At 35.1% G+C, this 23439-nt stretch overlaps 1 protein-coding gene across 1 annotated transcript in view; it reads left to right on the top strand.

Moving 5' to 3' along the window:
• SNX7 (sorting nexin 7) overlaps positions 1-23439 on the top strand; it is a 97985-nt gene that overhangs the window by 36260 nt on the left and 38286 nt on the right. The window contains exons 3-7 of the mRNA XM_059073079.2: positions 2049-2159; positions 2497-2661; positions 4717-4915; positions 8692-8891; positions 11675-11761. Of these exons, the coding sequence (XP_058929062.1) occupies positions 2049-2159; positions 2497-2661; positions 4717-4915; positions 8692-8891; positions 11675-11761 (762 nt within the window). The remainder of the gene's footprint in view (positions 1-2048; positions 2160-2496; positions 2662-4716; positions 4916-8691; positions 8892-11674; positions 11762-23439) is intronic.

The following is a 23439-nucleotide window of genomic DNA, read 5'->3' on the forward strand; positions in this document are numbered from 1 at the left end:
CCCTCAATAACAATTTTCTAAATCCTCCAATTTCGAGTAACTGTTTGCCCTTAACCAAAGGTCAGTATTTGTTAAATAAATGCATTTTGAGGTATAGATCACATGAGTCCATTAGTCCTAAACTTCAAGTGTGCGAGCTCTTATGGTCAGACATGAAACACCATTTATAATTTCCATGGGAAACTATTCTAGATTAGAAGATAGAGATAAAGCTTCCAAACAGTAAGAATAACAGGGTTTGATGACAAATTTCCAACTTAGAAAGAACTTGTGTTCTAAAAAGTTATTTTGGAGCACAAATAATATATAACTTGTAACCCTTTATAAGTCCAGTGAAGTCTTAGAGTAGGAAGAAAGAATGCACTATCCTTAAGATTTGTACTTATCCTCTGTTTTCTTCTGTTATTGTAGTACGTTAGGGAACTCCTCTTTTAAGTCAGTGGCAGAGTGATGAGGAGAGAATCCACCAATTATTTGACTTGATTTTTATATCTTTCTGTTCCTGGAATTTATACAAGTTTCTTTTGTGTTTACTTGAAGTTTTGGGAATTCTTGAAGACATGTAAAGCTCAATCTTACTTTAACTTCCCAGTGTTTGAGTGACTTTATTGTTAGTTATGCCATTTTATTTTCTTGGTAATGGGTAGTGAACCTATACGTATGTGCCAGGTATGAGTAGGTATCAGTAAGTGTTGTTTAATGAGTGACTCTAAACATGTTTTGTGTGCATATGTATGCATGTTTATGTATTTGCATATATATATACACATACCGACTTGTATATATATTTGTTAAACTGTGTTTCTACTAGATTTAGTTTGCCTATTTTTACCATTTCCACAACTTGTACCATTTGGCATAATAGTTAGATTTTGTAGTGTTTTTTGAACATGTAGTTCCTTAGACTTCTGCATCTCATTTACCTCCACTTTTTCCCGCTAAAAAGGGAATGTTTTGTAAAGATATATTTTATGATATTCTAAACATTCATTTTAAAAGAATAAACTTTGTCAACTATAGCTTTTGTGAGCCTTATTTTATGACAATTAAGATTACATCTAATTTTGACTTGAACTGCTTAATTTTACAATTGTGTTCATCTATGTGGGTGATTGATATTTCTGGTGAATGTGAAATATGTAATGTGTTATTTATTCCATGTTTACTTCTCCAGGAAAATATCAAACTTAATATTACTGTGTATAATTTTTGTTTAATTATATAAATGACTTTTTTTCTTATGATAGGTGAGGGCGCATTATCTAAGCTATTTTTGTATCTGGCTCAGGAATTCAGGTAATAGAAGTGAGGTTGATATCTTACCCACGTTCTTCTTGTCATGTGTGTTGGAATAGATTTTTAGTTTGTTAAGAACAGAAATTTTAATGTATTTGCTTAGTTTTTAGGAGTTTAGGCATATAGCTCAGAATTCCTTGAGAAATGATGGGAAGATTTTCTTTTCATGTTAAATTTCCATTAATGACATTTTTAAAAAGCAGTAAAATCACTCTGTATAATGTTAGAATTTTCAAATACTAAAAGCAAATTTTATCAAAGCAATTCATTTGAGCAAATTCCAGGAAAACATTTTTTTCTCAGTTATGTTCAGGTTATTTTCCAAGTTGCAAAAATAGGACTTTCCTCAAATTCTGAATTCTGATCATCTTGAAAAATGAAATATATTTGAAACCTAAATTCAGAACACACTTTCTTGTTAGCAAGAAAGTCATGCCAAAGATAATAGTAGTTAAAATCTTGTGGAAGACAGATGGTTGCTCTAAGACAGATTTTTTTCAGTTTGGATTTTAAATTTGAGCATGATGTTTGCTTTCTTTCTGGGAATACTGGAAAGTTTGCTTTGTTTCATCTGCTACATGAATTGATGTCTGCAAAAAAAAAAAAAAAAAGACAGGCTGACAAACACTGAATAATTAGAATTTGTTAGTTTTTCTTAGAGACCCATTTATTTCAGAATGTCTAAAATAACATTAGGCAAATGTCTTCTGTCTTATATTGCATGTGCTGTTATTTTCTCCTACTTTCTTCAGACGTCTCGTGGGGAATTTGACTCCAGTGAATTTGAAGTTAGGAGACGTTATCAAGATTTCCTTTGGTTGAAAGAAAGACTTGAAGAAGCACACCCCACTCTGATTATTCCAGTAAGTTTACATTTTTTTTTCCACAGAACTGCCATTTTGTCTTGTGAATCGTTAGAATGCCTAACACCCAATTTCAGACCTTTTAATTCAGTATAATTCATTTATCTTAGGAACATTTGTTTTTAAACTTTTCAATCTATGTACAGATTTGTTTTTTTAAACTATTGTAATGTGTTAAGATTTTAGTGTTTGGCTCTAGCGTTGTGAATTTTGAAAAATTATTTTTATAAGAAATGATCACACGTTCAAATAATCTTCCAAAAAGAAAAAGTGTAGAATTCCTTATAATCCTGTGCCACATAATGCTCAGATACCTTTTTAAATTTTTTTGCCCTAGCCGTTGCCAGAAAAGTTTATAGTGAAAGGAATGGTGGAACGCTTTAACGATGACTTCATTGAGACACGCAGGAAGGCATTGCATAAATTTTTGAACCGAATTGCTGATCATCCAACTCTAACATTTAATGAAGACTTTAAAGTTTTTCTTACTGCACAAGCTTGGGTAAAGGATTTTAATTTATACTCATATAATCCTTTAGTATCTATACGTGTAGTAGGTTGTATGCTTTCTCTTATTTACCTTTATAAATCAGGTAGCAGTGACCTTGAATTAAGATGTGTTTTTAAACATTGGAGAGAGATCCTTCAGATACAACCCTGTGTCAGGTCTACGTATAAACACTATGAAAATTTTTTGTACCTTTCTCACATATACATCCTCATATTTCTCTTGGTAGCTGATTTTTTTTTTTTAATGCCTGGGTACTCCTTGCATATACTGCTAATACTGAAAATATATAAACATTTAAAAATTGACACTGTTTTGAGTAGTAATTGGTCAGGGCTTTTCAAGTTAGGATAAAAGATTTTATTAAATAGATGGATGGATGGAGAGATAGGTAAATAATACAATTTCCTTACTTTCCCTTCAATTACCTAATTGAAGGGGGTCTAATTTCTAGTACAGAAACCTTATATGTTCCTTTTCTTCTATGAAGATATAACTCACCAAGAAAGATGATAGGTAGAACAATGGTCAATATTAAATACTTACTGACCAGTGTTGAGTTTTCTATCTCTCAGTTGTTGCCAAAGTGATCGAAGCTAAAAAGTGATTCTTCTCAATCTTGACGGTACTTGCTGTCTGGAAGCCCTATGTGACTTATGTGAGATGAATTTGTGGCCTGACTCCAGACCCTTAGAAGCTGTTAGAAACATTATCTGCAGTCAGCAGTTGCAGTAACAGCTTGCCAGTTGTGACTTGTGCTGTTTCTGATAATGTTTACTCTATCAAATGATGTGGTAGCACTCCTCGGTAGATGTGTTGCCTGGTCAAGAATAGCATCTGTTATTATTTGCACACAAAATCATATTGACATGGAAATAAACAAGTTTATATATTATTTTGTGTAAGACCTTTAGGAAAGAAGATCTGGAGAAAGATAATATGTTATTTAATATTTCGGTAAATAACACATAATAATATTTTTATCTGTGGATTTGGTAGTCAGTATTGTTATAGATTTGTGTGTGTGTGTATGTTAGTTACTCTTCATCTTTTATTTGATCTCAAACCTATGTTTCAGTAAGTGCTACAACCATCCTCAGATTCCCTTGTCCTCCTTCTTGGTGTTCTTTTTTAGTATGCCATACTTCTGAAGGAATACTTTAGTGTATCCTTTTATAGTATTTCTACTTTGCAAATCTGTAGCTGACCCTCCTAAGTTAACTAGAACTAGAAACAGCTAGTTATGTATTTTATTAAAAATCTTTCTCCAAAGACAGTGGAGATAGTGTCACAGTTTATCCAATTAAGTTAGTTGCAGAGCTATGGTCAGGGAGTATCTGTTTACCAATTATTCTAGTGACTTTAAGTAGACAAAGCAGGTTAATGCTTAGCAGTGAAGCCCCTAGGGTCAGACTGCCAGGGCTGCAATCCTTATCCACTAATTCATTGCTCTTGGAACTTGAGCAAACCTTCCTTTGCTTCTATTTTCTTCTGTACAATGAGGATAGTAATAGAACCTACTTCATAGTGTTATTGTGAGTTATGTATATAAGAATGTAAGTATAGTGCCTGTAACATTAAACTGTTAATAAATGCTAGCTATTATTATAACTAAAGAATTAATGAAGTTTTCCAATTTTTTTTCCAGGGAGTAGTTATAGTTAGACCCTAAGAAATCTTTTTCTCAATCATTTTTCTATTAAATTCCTGTTATATGTATTTCATCTCATATCATCCTTCTTATCTTCTCCAGTAATCTCCTTAAGTGCGATTCCCTCTGTTAAACCTTGTTCTTTGAAAGATCCATGCTCTGAGGAAACATATTTTACTTGAGCTCTTTGAAAAGGAATGTTATCAAGGAGACTGAGATTTAGAGAAAGAACTGCACCCTAAACTCATCTGCTTCAAATTAACATGAAAAAAAAAAAGACGTATATGAAACATTTTTATTATCTTTATTTTATTCTTCTAATTAGATTTCTTTTTTGTTGTTGGGGCTTGAATATCATTGTCTGCTTCATCACGAATATTTTATTTTTTTATTTCTAGGAACTCTCTTCTCACAAGAAGCAAGGGCCTGGATTACTCAGCAGGATGGGGCAGACGGTCAGAGCCGTTGCATTATCAATGAGAGGAATTAAAAGCCGCCCCGAGGAGTTCATGGAAATGAATAACTTTATTGAAATATTTAGCCAGAAAATAAATTTGATAGATAAAATATCTCAGAGAATTTACAAGGAAGAAAGGGGTATGTAGAATCACTGAAATGTGATTTCGAAGTTGTTTGATTTCTGATGGATCTTTACATTTGCTGGTGTGGTAAGGCAACATCAAGTTAGCATTTCTTTTTGGTCATTATTAGGATTTCTGTCTCTGCTTAACAGTGCCTGTCTGTTATTGCATGCTGTTTACTTTATCAGAGCGCTTAACATATTAATGAGTTGTTTTAAAATCCTGGTCTGATAATTCCAACATCTCTACCACATCTGGTTCTGATACTTGCTCTCTCTTCAAATTGTGTTTTTTGCCTTTTAGTATGTTTTGTAATTTTTTTCTTGGTAGCCGGACATGATGTACTCATAAAAATAAACAGGCCTTTAGTAATGTGGTGGTGAGGTGTCGGGGAGAGGAAGTGTTCTAGAGGCCTGTGATTAGGTCTCAGTCCTTTAGTGAGTCTGTGCCTCTGGACCGTGAGCTTTACAAAAGTACAGTTTTTTCCCCTCCGCCCTCTTAGTTGGATCAGGATGGCCAGAGTGGGCTCAAGTTGGGTATTTCTCTTCCAGGTCAGTTAGGCTCTGATTATACCCTAGCAGGTTATGCTCTGGTTAACTAGTTTCCCATGAGGGCAGGCCTTGTTAAGAAGGCTATTTCAAAATGGTTCATTTCCCCACCCCCTGCAGGAAGCAGAAGTAGTTTTTATCTGATATTTACTGTGTAAGCTTTTGGGGGTAAATCTCACAATATTGTGGGCTCCCCTGATGACTGGGTTCCTCTGGAGTTTTTAACTCTGAATTGTCCACACTGAGCCTCCAGCAATTCATCATTGACAGTTTCAGTCTCCCTACCCCCCTGGCACTGGTTGCAGAAGTGATTTCCCCTCTTGAGTCTCTGCTCCAGGAAGACAAGATTCCTTGTATCCATGTGTCTGTCTTTCCAGTCTTGCAGGCAGTGGTTTGTCCTATGTCCTCCCCTCTCTCACAGATCCTAAAAAAAAGTTGTCCCTACATTGATGGTTTATTTCTTTATTGTCTATGTCCCCCATTAAACTGTAAGTTCCATCAGGACAAAAAGGGAAAAGGATTGATTTATTTCTGGTATCTAGATAGCGCCTAACACATTGTAGATGCTCAATTAAAATCTGTTCAATGATTGAAAAAATAAATGAATAAACATAAGATTTGGTGGTAGGAAAATCTGCTTTATCAAGAATTGATTGGTTATTAAAAGAGATATAGAAAAAATTGTTATATCTGAGTGTGTATTGCCTTTTCTCTAATTTCCTTTCCTATGTATTGACTTGGTGAGGTCATTGTGTGGCTAAATATAGTTTAATAATTTGTTTTATGCTTTCTTGGTGTATCTTTGTATTTACCATTTGTCATTTTTTTTTAATGTCAAGAAGCCAGTTGTTTTAACTAGGTTCTGTGATTCCAATTCTATTAAGTAGATTCTTGATGCATAGTTAAGTGGTATAGCAATTCAAAGAGGCCCCTGGAAACTCTTGACACTTAAGGTTTCTGTAGAATATCAATATGCTTTATATTTGCCAGAACAAGGGACTAGTTTTAAAATCTTTGATATACTCTAATATTTGTGAAATGCTCAAAACGAAAAGTGGGTTTTGTGGTAGACTTTATAAATCTGAGCTCTCATTTTCAAGGAGTGAATGCACACTGGCCCAAACTTGAGGGATTTCTTGGTCTTTCAAATGTGAAGCCCAGATTTCATTCAAAATGATAGAATTTTTTTTTTTTTTTTTTTTGTAGTTCTGGGAGTCTAAGCTATATAGGGCATTTCATTCATATTTAAATCAAAGAATTTGATGATCATAACGAGTCATTTCTCTTTTGATTTACTTTTATTCAGTTTTTTTCTGTGATTTTGTTTTGTGTTCCCCAATTTATTAGGCAAATTTGTATTGACCACATGTTGTGCTGCTGCTTTGTGCTAAAGATTGAAGGAGGGTTAAGACAGTACCTACCCTTGAGCTCACAGTTTAGTTGGGGAAACAGATATATTAACGGACAAATTACAGTGCAGCTCATTAAGTGTTTACATACAGATGTGATTTGAGCATTGTATAAGCACAGTTTTAGAATTTCAGGGAAGCTCTATATATAAAAATAAATACTACACAGGGTTAATGACACACTTTGATATATATACAAATTGAGAAAAGAAATAAAGGAGAATATTTACTCGAAATATTAGTTTAGTATGGTGATTATTTTAAATAAAAGGTAGGCCTAGATCAGGAGGATGCAATTTGGAAGGGCTCTAGTGGTCATTAAACTGAATATCTTTCTTAGGTGACAACTAATATTTGGTTTTTTTTAAATTTTTAAAGTCTCTTTTAGTTTACTTGATCAGATAAACTTTTGAAATTTTAATAGTTTAGTAAAAAGTTTAATTTAGAGCAATATGATATATTTCAACTAACCCCAGTGACTAGTAAGATGATTAAATATAGAGAATTTAATTGTATTTATATGGATATTAGACCAAAAACACTCACTACTCATGCATTCTCTACCATAAAAAGCCATCTGTCATTAAAAGTTGATAGTGTGAAAGCAAACATATAAAAACATTCAGATTTTAAAATGAAATCCAAATTTTTGGATAAATTTTTGGCTTATCAAGCATTGAATAGTCTTTTGTTATTCATTCTTTCATTGATATGAAAATATTTATTGAATATATTATGTATTAGGCTTTGAGATTAAAAAAATAATAAGACTCTGCCCAGTTGAGTCTTGGAGCATATGGCCTAGGAGTGTGTGAGTTATGCAAGCAGTTATAATAAAGTGGGATAATAGAAGTATTAAATGATGATAAGCTTTAATAGAAGTATAAAATTATAATAGACTCATTGAGGACAAAGTATCTAAGAAGGCTTTGGAACAGAAACAGAAGAGATTTGTTTGTGTTAGGACTTAAAGGATTAGAAGTAGTTTGTCAGATGATAGAAATGGTAGAGGGCAAGACTAAAAGATACATGCATTGTTTAAGTTAGGAGAAATCATGAGATATTCATGAATGAGCGGTTATTTTGGCTTGAATTAAAATATCTTTGGGGGAGAATCTGAGGAGTTAGACCTGGAGAGGCAAGGTAGGGACTGATCATAAAGGACTTTCTAATTCAGCTAAGAAACTTCAATGTTCATATACTGTGACAAAAATTGAAAGAGGGAGAGTTGTTAGAAGTCCCTTACAGTAGAGCAGGTTAGAGATGCTGATGACAGTGGAAGTGAGGAGCGGTGGGTGGGTGGGTAGATAAGTGGGTGGGTAAATGGATAGATGGTTAGATAGATAGATAGAGATTTAGAAATATTGGAATTGCCGACTCGCTCTGTGCAGGTGTGAGTCTAGGGTCTAGGATGAACCCACAGTTTTTGCTTAGATCTATGGAAGCAATTACCATTAAGAGGGTATGTAAACAGGATAAGAGGAAAAAGAAGACATGTTTTGTTTGGGTCATGTTGCCTTTGAGGTATTCAGGTATAGTTTGTTTGGTAGGCAGAAGTCTGTGATAGATACAGTGATCGTATAATTTATCTCCCAAGCCAGGACACTTTTGAGAAAGAAAAAGCGTGTTATTATTGATTATACTTGGAAAGTTTTCATTCAAGGACCAGTTGAGCAGATTGGGATGACAGGTCAATTTAATGAAAGATGATATCCATATTCTTATGTTCATGTACAAGAACATGTGCACAATGAGAAAATAAGGTCCTTTCTTATTGTCTGTAACACAGGGATTTTGAAAACTCCTGTAAATTGAAGAACTTATTATTTTTTTAGAATATTTTGATGAAATGAAAGAATATGGCCCAATTCATATTCTGTGGTCAGCTTCAGAAGAAGATCTGGCTGATACTCTAAAAGGTGTTGCCAGCTGCATTGACAAATGCTGTAAGGCCACTGAAAAACGGATGTCTGGATTCTCAGAGGCCCTGCTTCCTGTCGTACATGAGTATGTGCTTTATAGTGAAATGTTAATGGTAAGAACACCTAATTCTACTTCTACCTTAGTTCCTGACCTGATTATATGCTTTATAAAGGCAGTTTCTATTTCTTTTTGGTTCACCACTATCTTCCCATCCTAGAAGGATGCTTTGCGTGTAGATACTCATAAATATTTGTTCACGGCATGAATGAATTGATGAGTGGAAGAATATGTTAATAAAAGACAGGAATTTTCAACAGTAGCAACAACAGTTTATAAGATAGATTTGAAGCATCCTCAGTCAAGATTTACATAGGGAGTATGATTAGTTTTTCCAGCCTTTTAAAATTTTACTTTAAAATTTTTCAGCACTTTAGAAATTTCTTTTCATGAAAGAGTTGCTTTCTTGCTTCTAGGTACATTTGATTTAGCAGTATATTTAGAATCATTATGTAGAAAGTACTTGAGTAGGATCTTGATGTTTGTTCTGTCTTCTGGGTGCTTCTGAAAAGAAATCCTTCAAATTAACATGTTTCTTTCACTATTTGACAAGGCTTTTATTCCTCTTATATCAGAGTTTTGCATTTAACCTCCTCAGTTCAAGTTAAGGTTTCCAGATATTTGTGATTTAGCAATGCTGTCTGCAAAGCTAATGTTTTTCATCCAGTATTATTCTCTGCTCACAATACCTTGCACAGCTGAACTGATACCCTCAGCTTTCTGGTGTTGTAGGGTGACAGTGGGGGAGGGAGTCAGCTTGCATTCAATTATAGTCCATTTTTTCTGCCATTTAGACTTGAATGCATGTCTGGTTTCTGTTTTCATGTACTCTTGATTTGGGAGGATTAAATTTTTTTTTTTACTTGTTAAGAAAAGCTCTCTTAGCCTTTCAGCATGATCTGCCTCTTTCGTATTTATCATGTTTAGGTTTTCCTTTCACAGAATCATTAACTATTTTGTAGGTATTTCGAATTTCTGCTGTTACTTGACTTTGTTGTGATCCTCCCATAAACACACCCTCCCTGCTTCCCAAAGTCCTCTAATGTTTCACTGCTGAGGTGCTTCCTCCTTGCCTCCATCAGTTTCCTTGGCTACATTCCATTGGTTTACTTCATTATTGATCTCTCTCTTGTGTGGCTGTTCAAAGAGATCTGATTTTTATCATTAAAAATATTATATTCTTTTCCCTTAATTAGATGTTTTGCTCTTTATGTCAGGATGGAAATTATGCAATTTAAATCCTGTATTATTAAAGGTGTGGAAAAATTATAATAGCAACCAGAATTGAATTATTATATAGGTCCTCATTTGATTGTATTATTTTGTAGGTTCCTAGGGTATAATCAATAGCACTTATATTGAAGTTGTGCTTCTGTTTTATATTGGAATATTTTCTTCAATGTGAGCTAAAATAATGAAAAATACATGCCTTGACAAAATGATTAAATTTGTGCAGTTTTTACTAGTTGTCTTCTGAAGCCACCTCTTACTTAAAATATTTCTACCTATATGAAGCACAATATTTCATATTTATGGAAACATACATAAAATTAATGGGACTAAATTATAGCATGTGTCATTTGGGTTAGAGAAAGGAACGGGTTCCTGACATTAGTGGCCATTAAACATTGAAGTAAATATAAAAGAATTTGTGATAATTAGTTGAATTTTCTATTCATTCTTTGAAAACAAGAGAAATGTTAATCTCTTTTGAACGTTTTAAGATTGATTCCACCAGGCACAAAACCAAGGTGAGTCATTTTCAGGATGATTTTTATCCTTAATGCCTCTCAATACTCTCTCAATTACTATAGAGCCAGCTTATCTGGTTCCATTTAACTGATTTGTGGTTAAGGTTCTTCCCTTCCTCTGAAAACACCCAAAAGACCTGTACCTCACTAAGGCCCTCTCTTGTATGTCCTGCAACTCTGCTCTCCCTGGTTGAACTGTTTGCTTACCCAGAGTCAGTTTTATTTTTGCCTTGAACTGTTTAGGCCACTTGTGTTCATTATTACAATTTCATTATTTAATTAATACTATGGAAACCAGTGAAAGATGAGTACAAATAAAAAGAATCTGGGTGTCTACAAAGACTGTCTTGGAAGAAAAGTGAGTCACCAAGGGAAAGACTTTGAAAAAGACTAGAAAGCATTATAAAAGATGTAGATGAATTCTGCACTCAAATTCCTTCACCAGGTGTCTTAACTGAAAGATGAAATCATGGTTATTCAAGAAAACAAGATGGAACTCCTCTCAGAGCAGAGGCCATGCTTTCTCCTCAGAGTCTTGGCTAATCGGTTAATACATATATTTTAAGCTAAAATAAAATCTTAAGATGTGAATGCACACTTCAATTTTGATTCCCCATTGTAATTGACTTTGATTAACTATGCCTTTGGAGTCCAATAAGAGGGCTGATTGTAGATACTTTCAGATGTGTAGCCCATGTGCCCTCCCAACTGTAACCAGTTTACACCATGGCACGTATTTTCAGTGCTCCTATTGACTTTTTTATTCCTTTGTTTTGTTCTTTGCTCTTTTTGAAGAACTGTCCATGCCTAGAGTGCACCATTGAAACATGTATTTTGTACATAAAGTACTTAAACCAGTAAGGTGTACATTGGGAAAACTAATAAAAGATTATGAAAAAGTTTCTTTTAAATACTTGCTATCAGTTTAGCTTTTAGAGATTAAAATTTTTTTTTAAGTCATTACACCCCTAGATGACTGATGGCTTGGGGAAGAGATGGTATTTATATTCTCAAATGTATATTTTTGTTATACAAAGATTATTAAAACTAAATACAACCTATTTCATTCCTGTGTTTTAATATGAAGGGTGTCATGAAAAGAAGAGATCAAATACAGGCAGAACTGGATTCCAAAGTTGAAGCTTTGACCTCTAAAAAGGCAGATACTGATCTGGTAAGTTTTTAAATTTCTTGTTATAATCACGTAGAATTGATTGTCTAAAATTTGTATTAGCTCCATTACATGCTTGTGTTTAAGCATTCAGTAAATGATACTAAAATTTCTTCCAAAAATCTATTATACATTGAGTACCAGGTGAGTCTGTAAGCTTACGATGCTTTTCTGCCTTTCTCTCTTATATTTTTTCTTACAATGAGTAAAGTATGAAGTTAATTTTTTTAAATTAGAGTGCTTGAATTCAGAAAGTATGGAAAAAAGTACCTAACATTGTTCCAGAAGGTTAGTAAGTACTCAGTAAATAAATCTACCTTTTACTAGTTTTATAAGAAATTTGTACAAGGTAAGTTGGTGTTCCTATACATTTTTTTCTAGTTATTATAAAAATCTTTTCAAAGGAAGTATCTTTGTTTTCAAGTTTAATCCTTTTCTCAAAATACTTTTTTTCCTGGAAATTTTTAAACATAAAAAAAGATCTAATAATATAATGAACTCATTTACCCACCACTGGGCTTCATTAATTCCCAGCATTTTGCCCAGTTTTTTTCACCTGGCTATTTCTCACTTTTTTTTTTTTTTTTCCTGAAATACTCTAAAGCAATTTTCAGACATTATATTTTCACCCACAATAGTTTAGCATTTATATTTTATTGTCTTTGCATGTTGTCATGATACTATCAGATCAGAATTGTTATCATTTTAAAACTGAGGAAGAGGCTTGAAATGTTGAATAACTTGCCCAAATTTATATAGTTCTTGAAACAGAAGTAGGACTGGAGGTAATAGTATCACTTGCCTCCCTCAGACCATGCTGCTTCTCAGAGAACAAGTACAAAAGTTGGAGAAATCACTCATTACTTTGTTAACTTTTATTACATTTTCTATGAAAGAGACTTTACTAATTTTATTTTTAATTTAAGGGTTTAGAGTACACTTATGTCAGGTGAATGGGGGAGTCCTTGAAACAACCCCCCAACCTCCTCCATCCCCCCTGTTAATCCATAATATTATTGCTGCCCATCCCAACTTGGCTTGGGAGCTAACCTCCCTCCTCCTTTCTTTAATTTTCTCTCTAGTTTTAATAATTTTCTAACACAAAAGATGATATTCTTACTGGTTTTCTTTGTATTATCTTTCTTTCTCTTTCTCTCCCTGTCCATAATCTAAACACCTTGAGGGTAGGAATTTTTTAATTGTTTCCTAAAGTGTTCTCAGCCCAGAGGACAGTGCCTGGTACATGGTGGTCACTCAATAAATATTGTGAATGAATGAAACTTGCAGTGGTTGCTTGGCTTCATAAAAACATATTGAACATTTGAAGCAATAAGTCTCTACAAAATCAGACTTTGTGTAAAATGTTGAGATTTCACTAAAACGTGATTATGAATTATCCTCACCTTTCTTAACTATGCATATTTTTCAAACTCAAATTTATTCTCCTGCATAGAGTGTGAGTGGGGAGTGGTGGGCTGCTGTGGACAGAGTAGGAGAATGGAATCTGTGAGAGAGACTAACAGAAAATGTAGAACAAATGGAACTAGTGGTCGAGGGGGAGCTCTTGCTTTTACCTCAATATGAGGAGAAAAAAGAGGAAATCCAAGATTAACCTTCTCAATACAGTAAGGGATAAATATATATACACACTTATATATATTGTATTTATATAATATATATACACACACATATATGTACATATATTTTTTTAAATTTAAAAAGTCAACTGGAATGAACAGAGATGGGTGAGCACATATACAACAATTATAATTGTATCATTGTAACTGGAGAATTTTTTTATTTGTTAAATAATTTCTAAAGATATTTAAATTTGTGGGATATTGAAATTTGTGATTAGATAAAATATTGCCCTTGACTAAATACTAGGAAAAGTACAGTATTTTAAAGTTTCAGGAGAATAGTAAAATGGCTTGAAAACCAAGCATCTGTTCAGAATGGCTTATATTCGTATTTTAAATTGAAAGGAAGAGTAGTTGGGATTGTTCCAACCACAAAAACACAGGAAAAAATAGTTTAGGCCCAAATATGGCTAGGCTTTCCCAACTCAACTAAAAAACACATTTTTTCTTTTCATTTGACTTGCAAATATTTTGTCTTTTGCTCTATAAAAATTTCCTCGATATCTCATTATAACCTGATGATCCATCTGTATTTTGGATTTCATTGTGTGTGTGTGTGTGTGTGTGTGTGTGTGTGTGTGTGTGTGTGTGGTGTGTATGAGACATGTCCACTATAAAGTATTTTTTACCTAGTTAGCTGCTATGTTGTAAGATTGGAGAAATTTGAAACTTTAACTATCTGCATTCTATTCTGTAAGATAATTTTTATTAAGGTTTGAAACAGAGAAAGTATTTTTTTGTTACCCATCAAAAACAGATCCTAAAATGCATAGGAACTAATTTAATGATTTGTGAATGGTACCATTTACATTTTCAAGCAGTTTATTTGTTTACAGACTTCACTTCCAAATACCTGTGTGTTACGATGGATGATATCTTTGGGAGCAACCTTCCAGGGTTACTCTCAAAATGAACCTGCTCTGATTGGTTGCAGAACAACCGAAGGGAAGTTGCTTAGAAATATGCAGGATAGGGTCACCATGGAAACATGCCCTTGTGAGGTCCTTCTAAGGAGCCCTCCTTTGCAGTCACCATGGAGACCCTGGCAGAGAACCGAATAGAGCAATCTAGCCTGTTTGTTTACCATGGCAACTCAAGCAGGGCACTTTGGAGACAACCCTGGGGCCATTTCTATGGAGACCTGCTGGGGCTGCCTTCAGTAGCTCCATCAAAGTCACCTTTGGGTGGGAAGTTATATGCAAACTGGGCAAAGCAACTCATAATGCAAAGGTCGGTGAAATGAAGCTATACCAAGAAGGGCAAACACTATTGTAGTTATAATTATTGGGTAAAAGTAGAGCACTGATGTAGCATTCCGGAGGTCATGTTAGACATATCAGGTGATCTTTATCAGGTGGGCTACGTAGCATGCAAATACAAGGCTCTTGTCTTTTACCGTGCCTGTAACTTTGTATGTGCTGTAAATTGGCAATTAAGACATTATCATTACTTTTTTCTTATCACACAAACATACCCACAAAAATTATGTGTTTTTCTGCAAACTAAAATAATGTTTTATAGCAAATTCCTTGATTTATTATCTGGGTAGCTGTAAAGTGGCTGCTGCTTAGAGTTTGTGGTTTGTACGTCTTATCTCACGACAATAAAATCAATTGTTTTGAAGTGACCTAAACTCGGTAAAGACTTGTAGAATACTCACTTGAAGGTCAGTTCAGCTGTTGATTTAGAGTTTTGTCATTTAGGCTTTGGAATTAGATAGACCTAGGATCAAATCTTAGCTTATCTGTTTATTAAGTCTTAAGACACATTTCCTAACATTTTTAAGCCTCATTTTATCATGTATAAAGGGGGACATTGTTAGTACCTTTCTAATAGGCTTGTTTAAGGATCACATGATACAATGCAAGTCAATTATTTGGATCATAGAAAGCACTCAGCGGTTCTTAGCTGTTGTTATTTTGATGGCTTTACAGAAGTAATACTTGAGATGGGTCCTGTAGAATGAGTAAGGGATTGTTCCTTAAAAACTAGTGAGTGGATATTATGAAAAGTAGTAAAGGCTCAAAAAAGTGTGCTAAACTGAGGAACCCTGGTTGATGTGTAGAGATCAGGGTGCAGGAGAATTGAGGGACATAACTCTAAAGGTGGGCCGCAGTCAGATGGGAAAGGAGCCTTATTTGTCAGGACGAGGAATATGGGCTTTTTCCTTTGGACTGTGTGGATTCAACGAGAGCCTGAACTGAAGAGGTGGTAGTGGAGTTGCAGAGAAGAGAAATTTGAGAGAGATGTAGGTGGAAGATAGAATCTGAAGCACTTAAAGAATGAGGGTGGGGGGCTTCCCTGGTGGCGCAGTGGTTGAGAGTCCGCCTGCCGATGCAGGGGACACGGGTTCGTGCCCCGGTCCGGGAAGATCCCACATGCCGTGGAGCGGCTGGGCCCGTGAGCCATGGCCGCTGAGCCTGCGCGTCCGGAGCCTGTGCTCCGCAACGGGAGAGGCCACAACTGTGAGAGGCCCGCGTACCGCAAAAAAAAAAAAAAAAAGAATGAGGGTGGCCCTTGTTTCAAGTTCTTAGTGACCCTTGACATTTCTAGATTGTAAGGAAAGCAGATTGTGGCTTTCCAAATTGAACTATAGCATATAAGAGGAAGAAGAAGATTGGAGATGTGCAACTTTACGTTATGATGAGATGGCATTTAAGGTAGAAGTATTCAACAAAAACCTTTTAACAATTGTTTTTAGGTACCTAACATATAAAAGACGCTATTCTAAGCACTAGGGAGACAGTGGTCAAGAAAGGCCCTCATGAGTCTTATATTCTAGTGATAGAGATGATAAGCAACAACTGAAATTTATAGTGTATTGTCATATAGTGATAAGTGTGGAGAAGAGGTAGTGTTGGGGAGTAGTGCAATTTAAAATTAGGGGTTAGGAAAGGTCTTACCGTAAAGGTGATTATGTCAAACCCAGAAAAGGTGAAGTCTTGAACTACATGAATACCCGGCAGAAGAAATTTCAGGCAGTGGAGACAGTAAGTGCAAAGTGGAAGTATGCCTGCATGTTTCATGAAAAGCAAGACCAGTGTTGCTAGAATGGAATGAGGAAGCAGAAGAGTTGTGGGAAATGAGGTCAGAGAGGTCGCCAGGGGTCAGATCATGTAGAGCCTTATAAGATTTGGTCTCAGCGAGATAGGAAGACAACAGTTGAATAGAGGAATGACATGTTCAGAATTGTTCTAAATCAATTACTCTGCTTGGGAAGGACAATAGATAATGTCTATGTGGAGTGTGTATGGACTGGGAGAAGGCCAGAGCTGGAGACTAGCTCTTCCAATCCCAGTGAGACATCATAGTTTGGACCAGGGCAGAAGTGGTGTGGAGTGGTCAGATTCTGAAGACATTTTGAAGACAGAGAGCTGTTTGCTATTTGGTGGGCTATGAATTGTGAGTGAACAAGGATTATACCAAGGTTTTTGAACTGAGCAACTGGATGTTAAGTGTTGGCATTGAGATGGCAAAGACTTTGGGAAGAACAGGTTTGGGAAGAACATGGAGAAGATGAAGAAATCAGATTTGAATGTACAAAGTTGATGTGCCTATCAGATACCCAAGTGAGGTGTTGAGTAGGGAGTCACATATAAAAATGAATATAAAAATCCAGAGGTCAGGGGAGGGATCCAGCCAGAGATATATATGTGGGAGTTGTTAGCAGATAGGTTGTATTTAAAGCCATGACATTTGTTGAGGTCACTAAAGGATGAAAAAAAGAGGTCCCAGGACTTAGTAGGACTGAGCCTTGGCGTATTCCATCAATAAAAATCTAAGAAGGGATGGCTAGTGAGGAGAAGGGAAGAGAATTTATATAGCTTCGGCTGGTGGTAAATAATTGGACCAATAAGATGAACTAAACTGATTTATTTAGGGTCATTCAACTTTTTTAACCACTTCTCCATTTATGAGGTATTTATAAAAACAGCTTGATACAAATAATTAAGGTAACTGTAGATAATAAAGCATTTTAAGAGAGATTGAGCATTAGATGCTCTGATAAAGAAGAGATTCAATAAAGTAGATATTCAATCAAAGTAAGGAAATTTCTGTCTGTGGAAATGAAGGTATAACAATAACAGATTTTGAGGAAAACTCATACTTGGAGAAACTTGTGGTTTTTGCAGTTTAGTTATAAGTTTTCAGAGTCAGAGCTTCTGTTTGAAAATGCTTATTCACTTCACTGTTTAACTGTAAGATAAATAAAGTTCATCTGTGGTGCTAAATAATGCTGCATATCCATTTTATTTGTATTTTTATTTTTGAATGGATGATTTATAGTTTGCCACTCAAAGCAGCATTCAAATATAAATGAATATGAATACATTTGACATTTAGCAATATGTGCATGGAATCTGAGAGTTGGATCTAGATATAATGCCATAGCTGTTTAACAGTATATTTATGTGAACAAAAATAAAAAATGCATTTTCATAAGATCATTATAGTCTGGATTTGCATATAGCCACATTCAGAAGATGCAAACAGATACCAAATTTATTTAATCTGGTCCTTGCTCTGTGTGAGTTGCTATTTTTGAACCAGTTTTTTACTCCATCCTCAAATTGTGATTATTAATCGTCAAGTGTTCTTGATAGTGTACTAAATGATGTATAGAGCAAGAGTGCCTTCTCTTTAAGCTTTAAAGAAATGATAATATTGACATAGCTTTTTATTTTTTGTGATAGCAGCAGAGGTTGGCTCTACCTTTTCTCAGATATCTGTTGTCTCACCTCTCCCCTGACTTTTTAACAAATTTATTCCTTTCTATGTGCCTCATTTTCTAGTATCTGGTTTTATTTCTCTGCTTCTTTTTTGCCTGTTTGCATCTATATGTGTTTATCACACACACAGATACACACATGTACATATACACACACTCACACAGCAGTGAAGGACATGCTGCTATCCAGTGGAAGGAGAAAGGACTTTCTTCTTGTATGTTTCCTTTTATCAGTTTATCTTAGAAGGTATCAGCAGACTTTTCCTCACACCTCATTGGCCAGAGTCCTGAAAAGTCCATGATCAAGCCAGGTGCTTGGAGTGGGAATGTGACCATCAGAATTGACTTGGACCAGCTACAAACTGCCTTCTGATGCAAATACCTAAAAAAACTGGAGCTCTTTCATGTAGTAAGAAGGAGAGTGGGCAATGGATTTTGGGTAAACAGCTAATAAATATGTGCCTCACATACACAGTGTACCTGTGTATTGGAGCTGTAGACACACCACTGGGTGGGGATCTGGGTGAATGAGTGACGCTTAATCAACAAAGCCCTCAGCAGCCTCTCGTCCCAGAACAAAGATCCAGGCAGTGCCTAGCATTCCTCTCCCTCCATACCGTCACAGTCAGGCCTCTCATTCAGGGCATCATTCATTCAAGTGGTTGAAAAAAAAAATCCATGTGCTGCTATTTATATAAACTTGTAAAGGATAATAATATTTGATTAAATAGCAAAAAAAATCATTTCTACCTTATGAATAAGTCTGTTGAGCCTGGGGTGTTTATTTTTATTTATTTTTTGGGGGGGTGGGGAGGTCTTTATTTGGGATTTTACCAGGTTACTTTTTCCCTCTGTTATTTGTCTCACGGCATTGCAAGTAGAGCAGTATCTGAAAAGTATTTAATATAAGGTCTTAAACCCAATTGCAGAGTTGCATGTAATTTCAACCACAGTATTGTGTGCCTTTGTAGTTTGGGACAAGTAACTTACATTCTCCTTGCTTTCGTCTCCTCAACTATAAAAGTTGTGGGTAATATCTTCCTTAGAGTGTTGTTAAATCAGCCTATGAAAACTCAGCGCAGTACCTAACCAGTGTTAGATTGTAAATATTTTGTATTTGAAGTATATATTGGATGTCTCATTTTTCTAGATTAAGGTTTGGAAATGGTTAACTGTAATCCTGCTTGTTAGACTTTCACATTGTTTAAAAAAAAAAAAAAAAAGAGGCATCAATTATCTTGAGGACTAGTGACCACTCTAACTTGCCCCACCTGGTCACTTTAGGCAACTGAATAGATAATTTAAAATGTATATGAATTTATACTGATGTTTTGGACTCTAAACAATTATTTTAACTAAACAACACTTGGTATTGTACCATTGATTTGTAATAGGGGACATTTTAAGGAAGAGAACCATAAATCCCCTTATGATAAGCATCAACAGTACAGACTACATTCTGGTTTTCCTTTATGAGCACCCCTGAGAAGAGTTTCATTTATGTCTCATCAGCACCAACAATGGGATTTAATTTCTCCTGAGCCGTTAGCTTGTTTCCAGCATGTACACATCTTGGGTTTTATACCTGTTCCTATCCCACTCTTTATACCACTCATTACATTAGTTTCTAGACTGTTGAGAATCCCAATTCTGATCCACTTCTATCTGGCAAATGTCTTTTATGTGTCAAACTCACCCCTGGCTTTACCTTCTTATTCCCCTATTATTTTCCTTTGTGCTATGTCTTTATCCACTTAATAACTTTAAACTAGTTGTAGAGTATAATTTTGGAAGCCATCTTAAATTAATATGGAACAAGGAACAAATTAATAAATAAGGACTAGAGGTAAAATATTCCAAATAATTTCAAAGATCAACACGTTTTTTTATAATGTATTTTTGACCCCAAAACCGTGTTCTTAGTTATTTCTTTTGGAATCCTCCAAGGCCAGCATATCTGATGTGAGCACAAACTTGAACACCAAATTACTTGTGTTAACTGTTACCCAGACAATTAGTCAGGAGGTATTTGTGGGTGAGGTGAAAGAATTCGTACTACTTCCAAAATTTTTACCCATGAAATTTGCTTAGGGAAGTTACTGCATATTAAGGCTTACTGATTTGAAAAAGGAACACACAAACTTACAGTCTTGATGAATAAGGCCTGTGTACGTTTGTGGTGGGTGAGGGTGGACAGGGGCAGGGGGGAGACAATGAAATACTGAAGAAAAGAGGCAGTGTAACAGTGTAGGTGATTTTCTAAGGGAAGATTGTAAGCTCTGTGTCTTTCTCTAGGAACATTTTTTCCCCGCTGTCTTGACTGCCACAGAAAAAGTAACAGATGGTTAAGTAAAAGGGGTAGTTTAAAATTCCAGTCATTTCTTCTCAGGATTTAAGAAATTCTACTTATAGTGTCCTTGTGGATCTGTGGTTTGGTTTGTGGAGTTCTGCCTACCATAGATATAATAGTTTAAACAGCTTTCCCATATAGAAACTCAAAATAGATTCAATTTCCTTTTAATTTAGACTTTTCGTTAATAAGAAATGTGTCCTAAGGGTCTGTCTTACATATCTCCTTCACTCCTGGCCCTGCCTGGGCACTCAATAAATATATGATTATGCTTAGAGCAGGAACACGCTGGGAGTCTGAAGCCTGGAGAGGGCTTTGATTCACTTTTACTTAACTTGTGACCTTAATCAGACATTAAGTATTCTTTATCCACGAACAGGCAGAAATAATGCTTACTTTGAAGAAACTTTTTTTGAAGATGAATTAATGTTTATAAATCTAGAGCTTGTGTCAGTAAAAATTTTGGTAAGTTAGAAGAAGAAAGTATAAAAGACTAATATATTGGAAAACATGTAATGGTATCATAAAACATTATTTAAAGTATAAATCGTTTTTAAATAGTACTTCTAAAAATAAAAAAAATTATATTTCTACAAAGAACAGAACCAGTAGTTTTTCTTCTAGTACAGTGCCATATCACCAAATTAACTGCATTTTGATTTATTATATTTCTGGATTTTGGAGAGTAAACTTTTTCTCTCTACTAAAGCTTAGTCAATAGCAGAGCAGACTTAAGGGGAAATGCCGCAATCAAAGCTCCATTCAACTTTCAAAGAGGTTCTAGACCCAAACGAGTGCTTTCCTTTTTGAAACATAGTTGGCATCTGTATAGTACATGTTGTATGCCAAGCATTGTTTTAATAATTTACATTTACTATCCAATGAATAATACTACACGTTAGGCATACTTTATTCCCACTTTTGTAGATGAAAAAATTGAGGCCTAGCTTATCAGTCAGCCAAGAGTTATGAGTTCCCTCCCCATCTAAGCACTTCATGGTGGGGACACTGCAGTGACCAAGACTGACATATCCCCTATCCCCAAGGAAATTATGGTCTAGTGTATGTGGGGGGGGGAATACTGAAAATAAGGAAAAAAATAATAAATGACTCTGATAATTTTAGATAGTGCTTAGTGCTATGAAGAAAATAAAACAGGGTAATGTGATGGAGAACACCAGGAGGGGAAAAGAAGGCCTTTCTGAGGAGGTGACATCGAGAGGAGAGCCGAGTGCTGATAAGGAGCAGTCATTCCAAAATCTGGCACAAGTGTTCTATCCATGCAAAGCTCTGAAATGGGAATTAGCTTCCTGTGTTCCAGGAGCTTTCATTATATCTGGTGTAGCTAGAGTATAGGGAATGAAGTACCCCTTCATTAGTAGCTGGGGCGTGAGGACTGAGAACATGTAGGCCATGGGTTCCATCCTAGCTACTGTGGGGAGCTACTGAAGTGTTCAAGCAGGGAAGAATTCTGATTTGGTGTATTATCGGCTTAAAAAAATTTTTTTTTAATCTTGAAGTGACAAAACTATAGGAAAGTTTCAAGTACAGCTCAAAAATCCTTTTTTTTCCTTGAACCATTGGAAAGTAAACTGCAAACCTTATGCTCATGACCCCTTAAAGGTGTATGTTTCCTACAAAACAAGGACATTCTCCCATAGAAACATAATACAACTATCAGTATCAATCAGTTATCATTGAAAGAATACTATTATCTAACACACAGACCCCTGAATGATTTTGCCAGTGTTCTGTAATGTTCTTGACAATGGTTAGATGTCTCCTTCAGTCTAGAGTAGTTTTTCATCTTTCCTTCACTTTTATGACCATTACACTGAAGATTTCAGGCCAGGTATTGTGTAGAATACCTCCAATATTAACTTGTTTGATACTTCCTTATGATTAGATTTAAACTGTCAATCTTTGACAGGAATATTACTCAAGTGATGCTGCAATCTACCTATTAGGTAGCACATGATTTTTATTTGTCCCATTAACAGTATATACTCTTTGATCTCACTCGATTAAGGTGATGTCTGCCAAGCTTCTCCACTGTAAAATCACTCCTTTCCCTTTGTAATTAAAAAACATTTTGTGGGGAGCTGCTTTGAGACTGTATAATTATATCATTCCTTACCTTACTTTAAACTTTAAATTGATTTTTGTGTGTGTACGCACGCTTTTCTATTTTAGAAAAATATGTATTTTGATATAAGTATTTTGATATATAAATTGCCTCCAATTTGGCTAGTAGGACCATCTTCAAGCTGTCTTTTTTTCCCTCCTTTTAACATGTTCCCATCATTCTTTACTTCTTTCTGGTACAACAAGACTTTCTAGGCTCTTCTTGTACTTTTCTTGCTCCAGCCCTGGAATCAGCCATTTTCTTAACAAGCCCTGGTTAGTTTTAGTGGAAAAAATTATGTTTAGAATATAGTATCTTGGCATTAGATATGTTCATTGCTATCTAGGTATCATTATTCCAAGATCTGAGTGGACATAGATAGGAAACATATCTATGGATATATAGATAGGAATATAATGTATAATCAAACATTTTTATATCTATATTGATTTGTCTGTTTAAATATATTTAAAATAACAATTTCATACCAATGCCTCCAACTTAAATCCAATATCATGAGGGTTCATTCTAGTTTTCTTTCTTTCAATATTTGTGGTTCTCTTTCTGACAATGAGAAACAGGCTCCCATTATCCCTTACATATCTATTTATTTGATTGATTCCCTGTTTGCAAACAATCTTGCATAACTCATGTCATCTTCTTTCCTAAATGGAGGTACTCCTCACCCCACTCAAATTTCCACACCCTGCACTGGACCACACCCATGCAAGAGCATCCTCTTTACCACTCTAGGAGTCTGTTTTTCGTGCTAGCCTCAGCTCCCCCATGCTGCCCACATGCAATACACACCCTTCTCACCCTGCTTGTGCTGTTACT

This window comes from Kogia breviceps, chromosome 1 (genome assembly GCF_026419965.1).
Source record: "Kogia breviceps isolate mKogBre1 chromosome 1, mKogBre1 haplotype 1, whole genome shotgun sequence".
Classification (NCBI taxonomy): Eukaryota; Metazoa; Chordata; class Mammalia; order Artiodactyla; family Physeteridae; genus Kogia; species Kogia breviceps.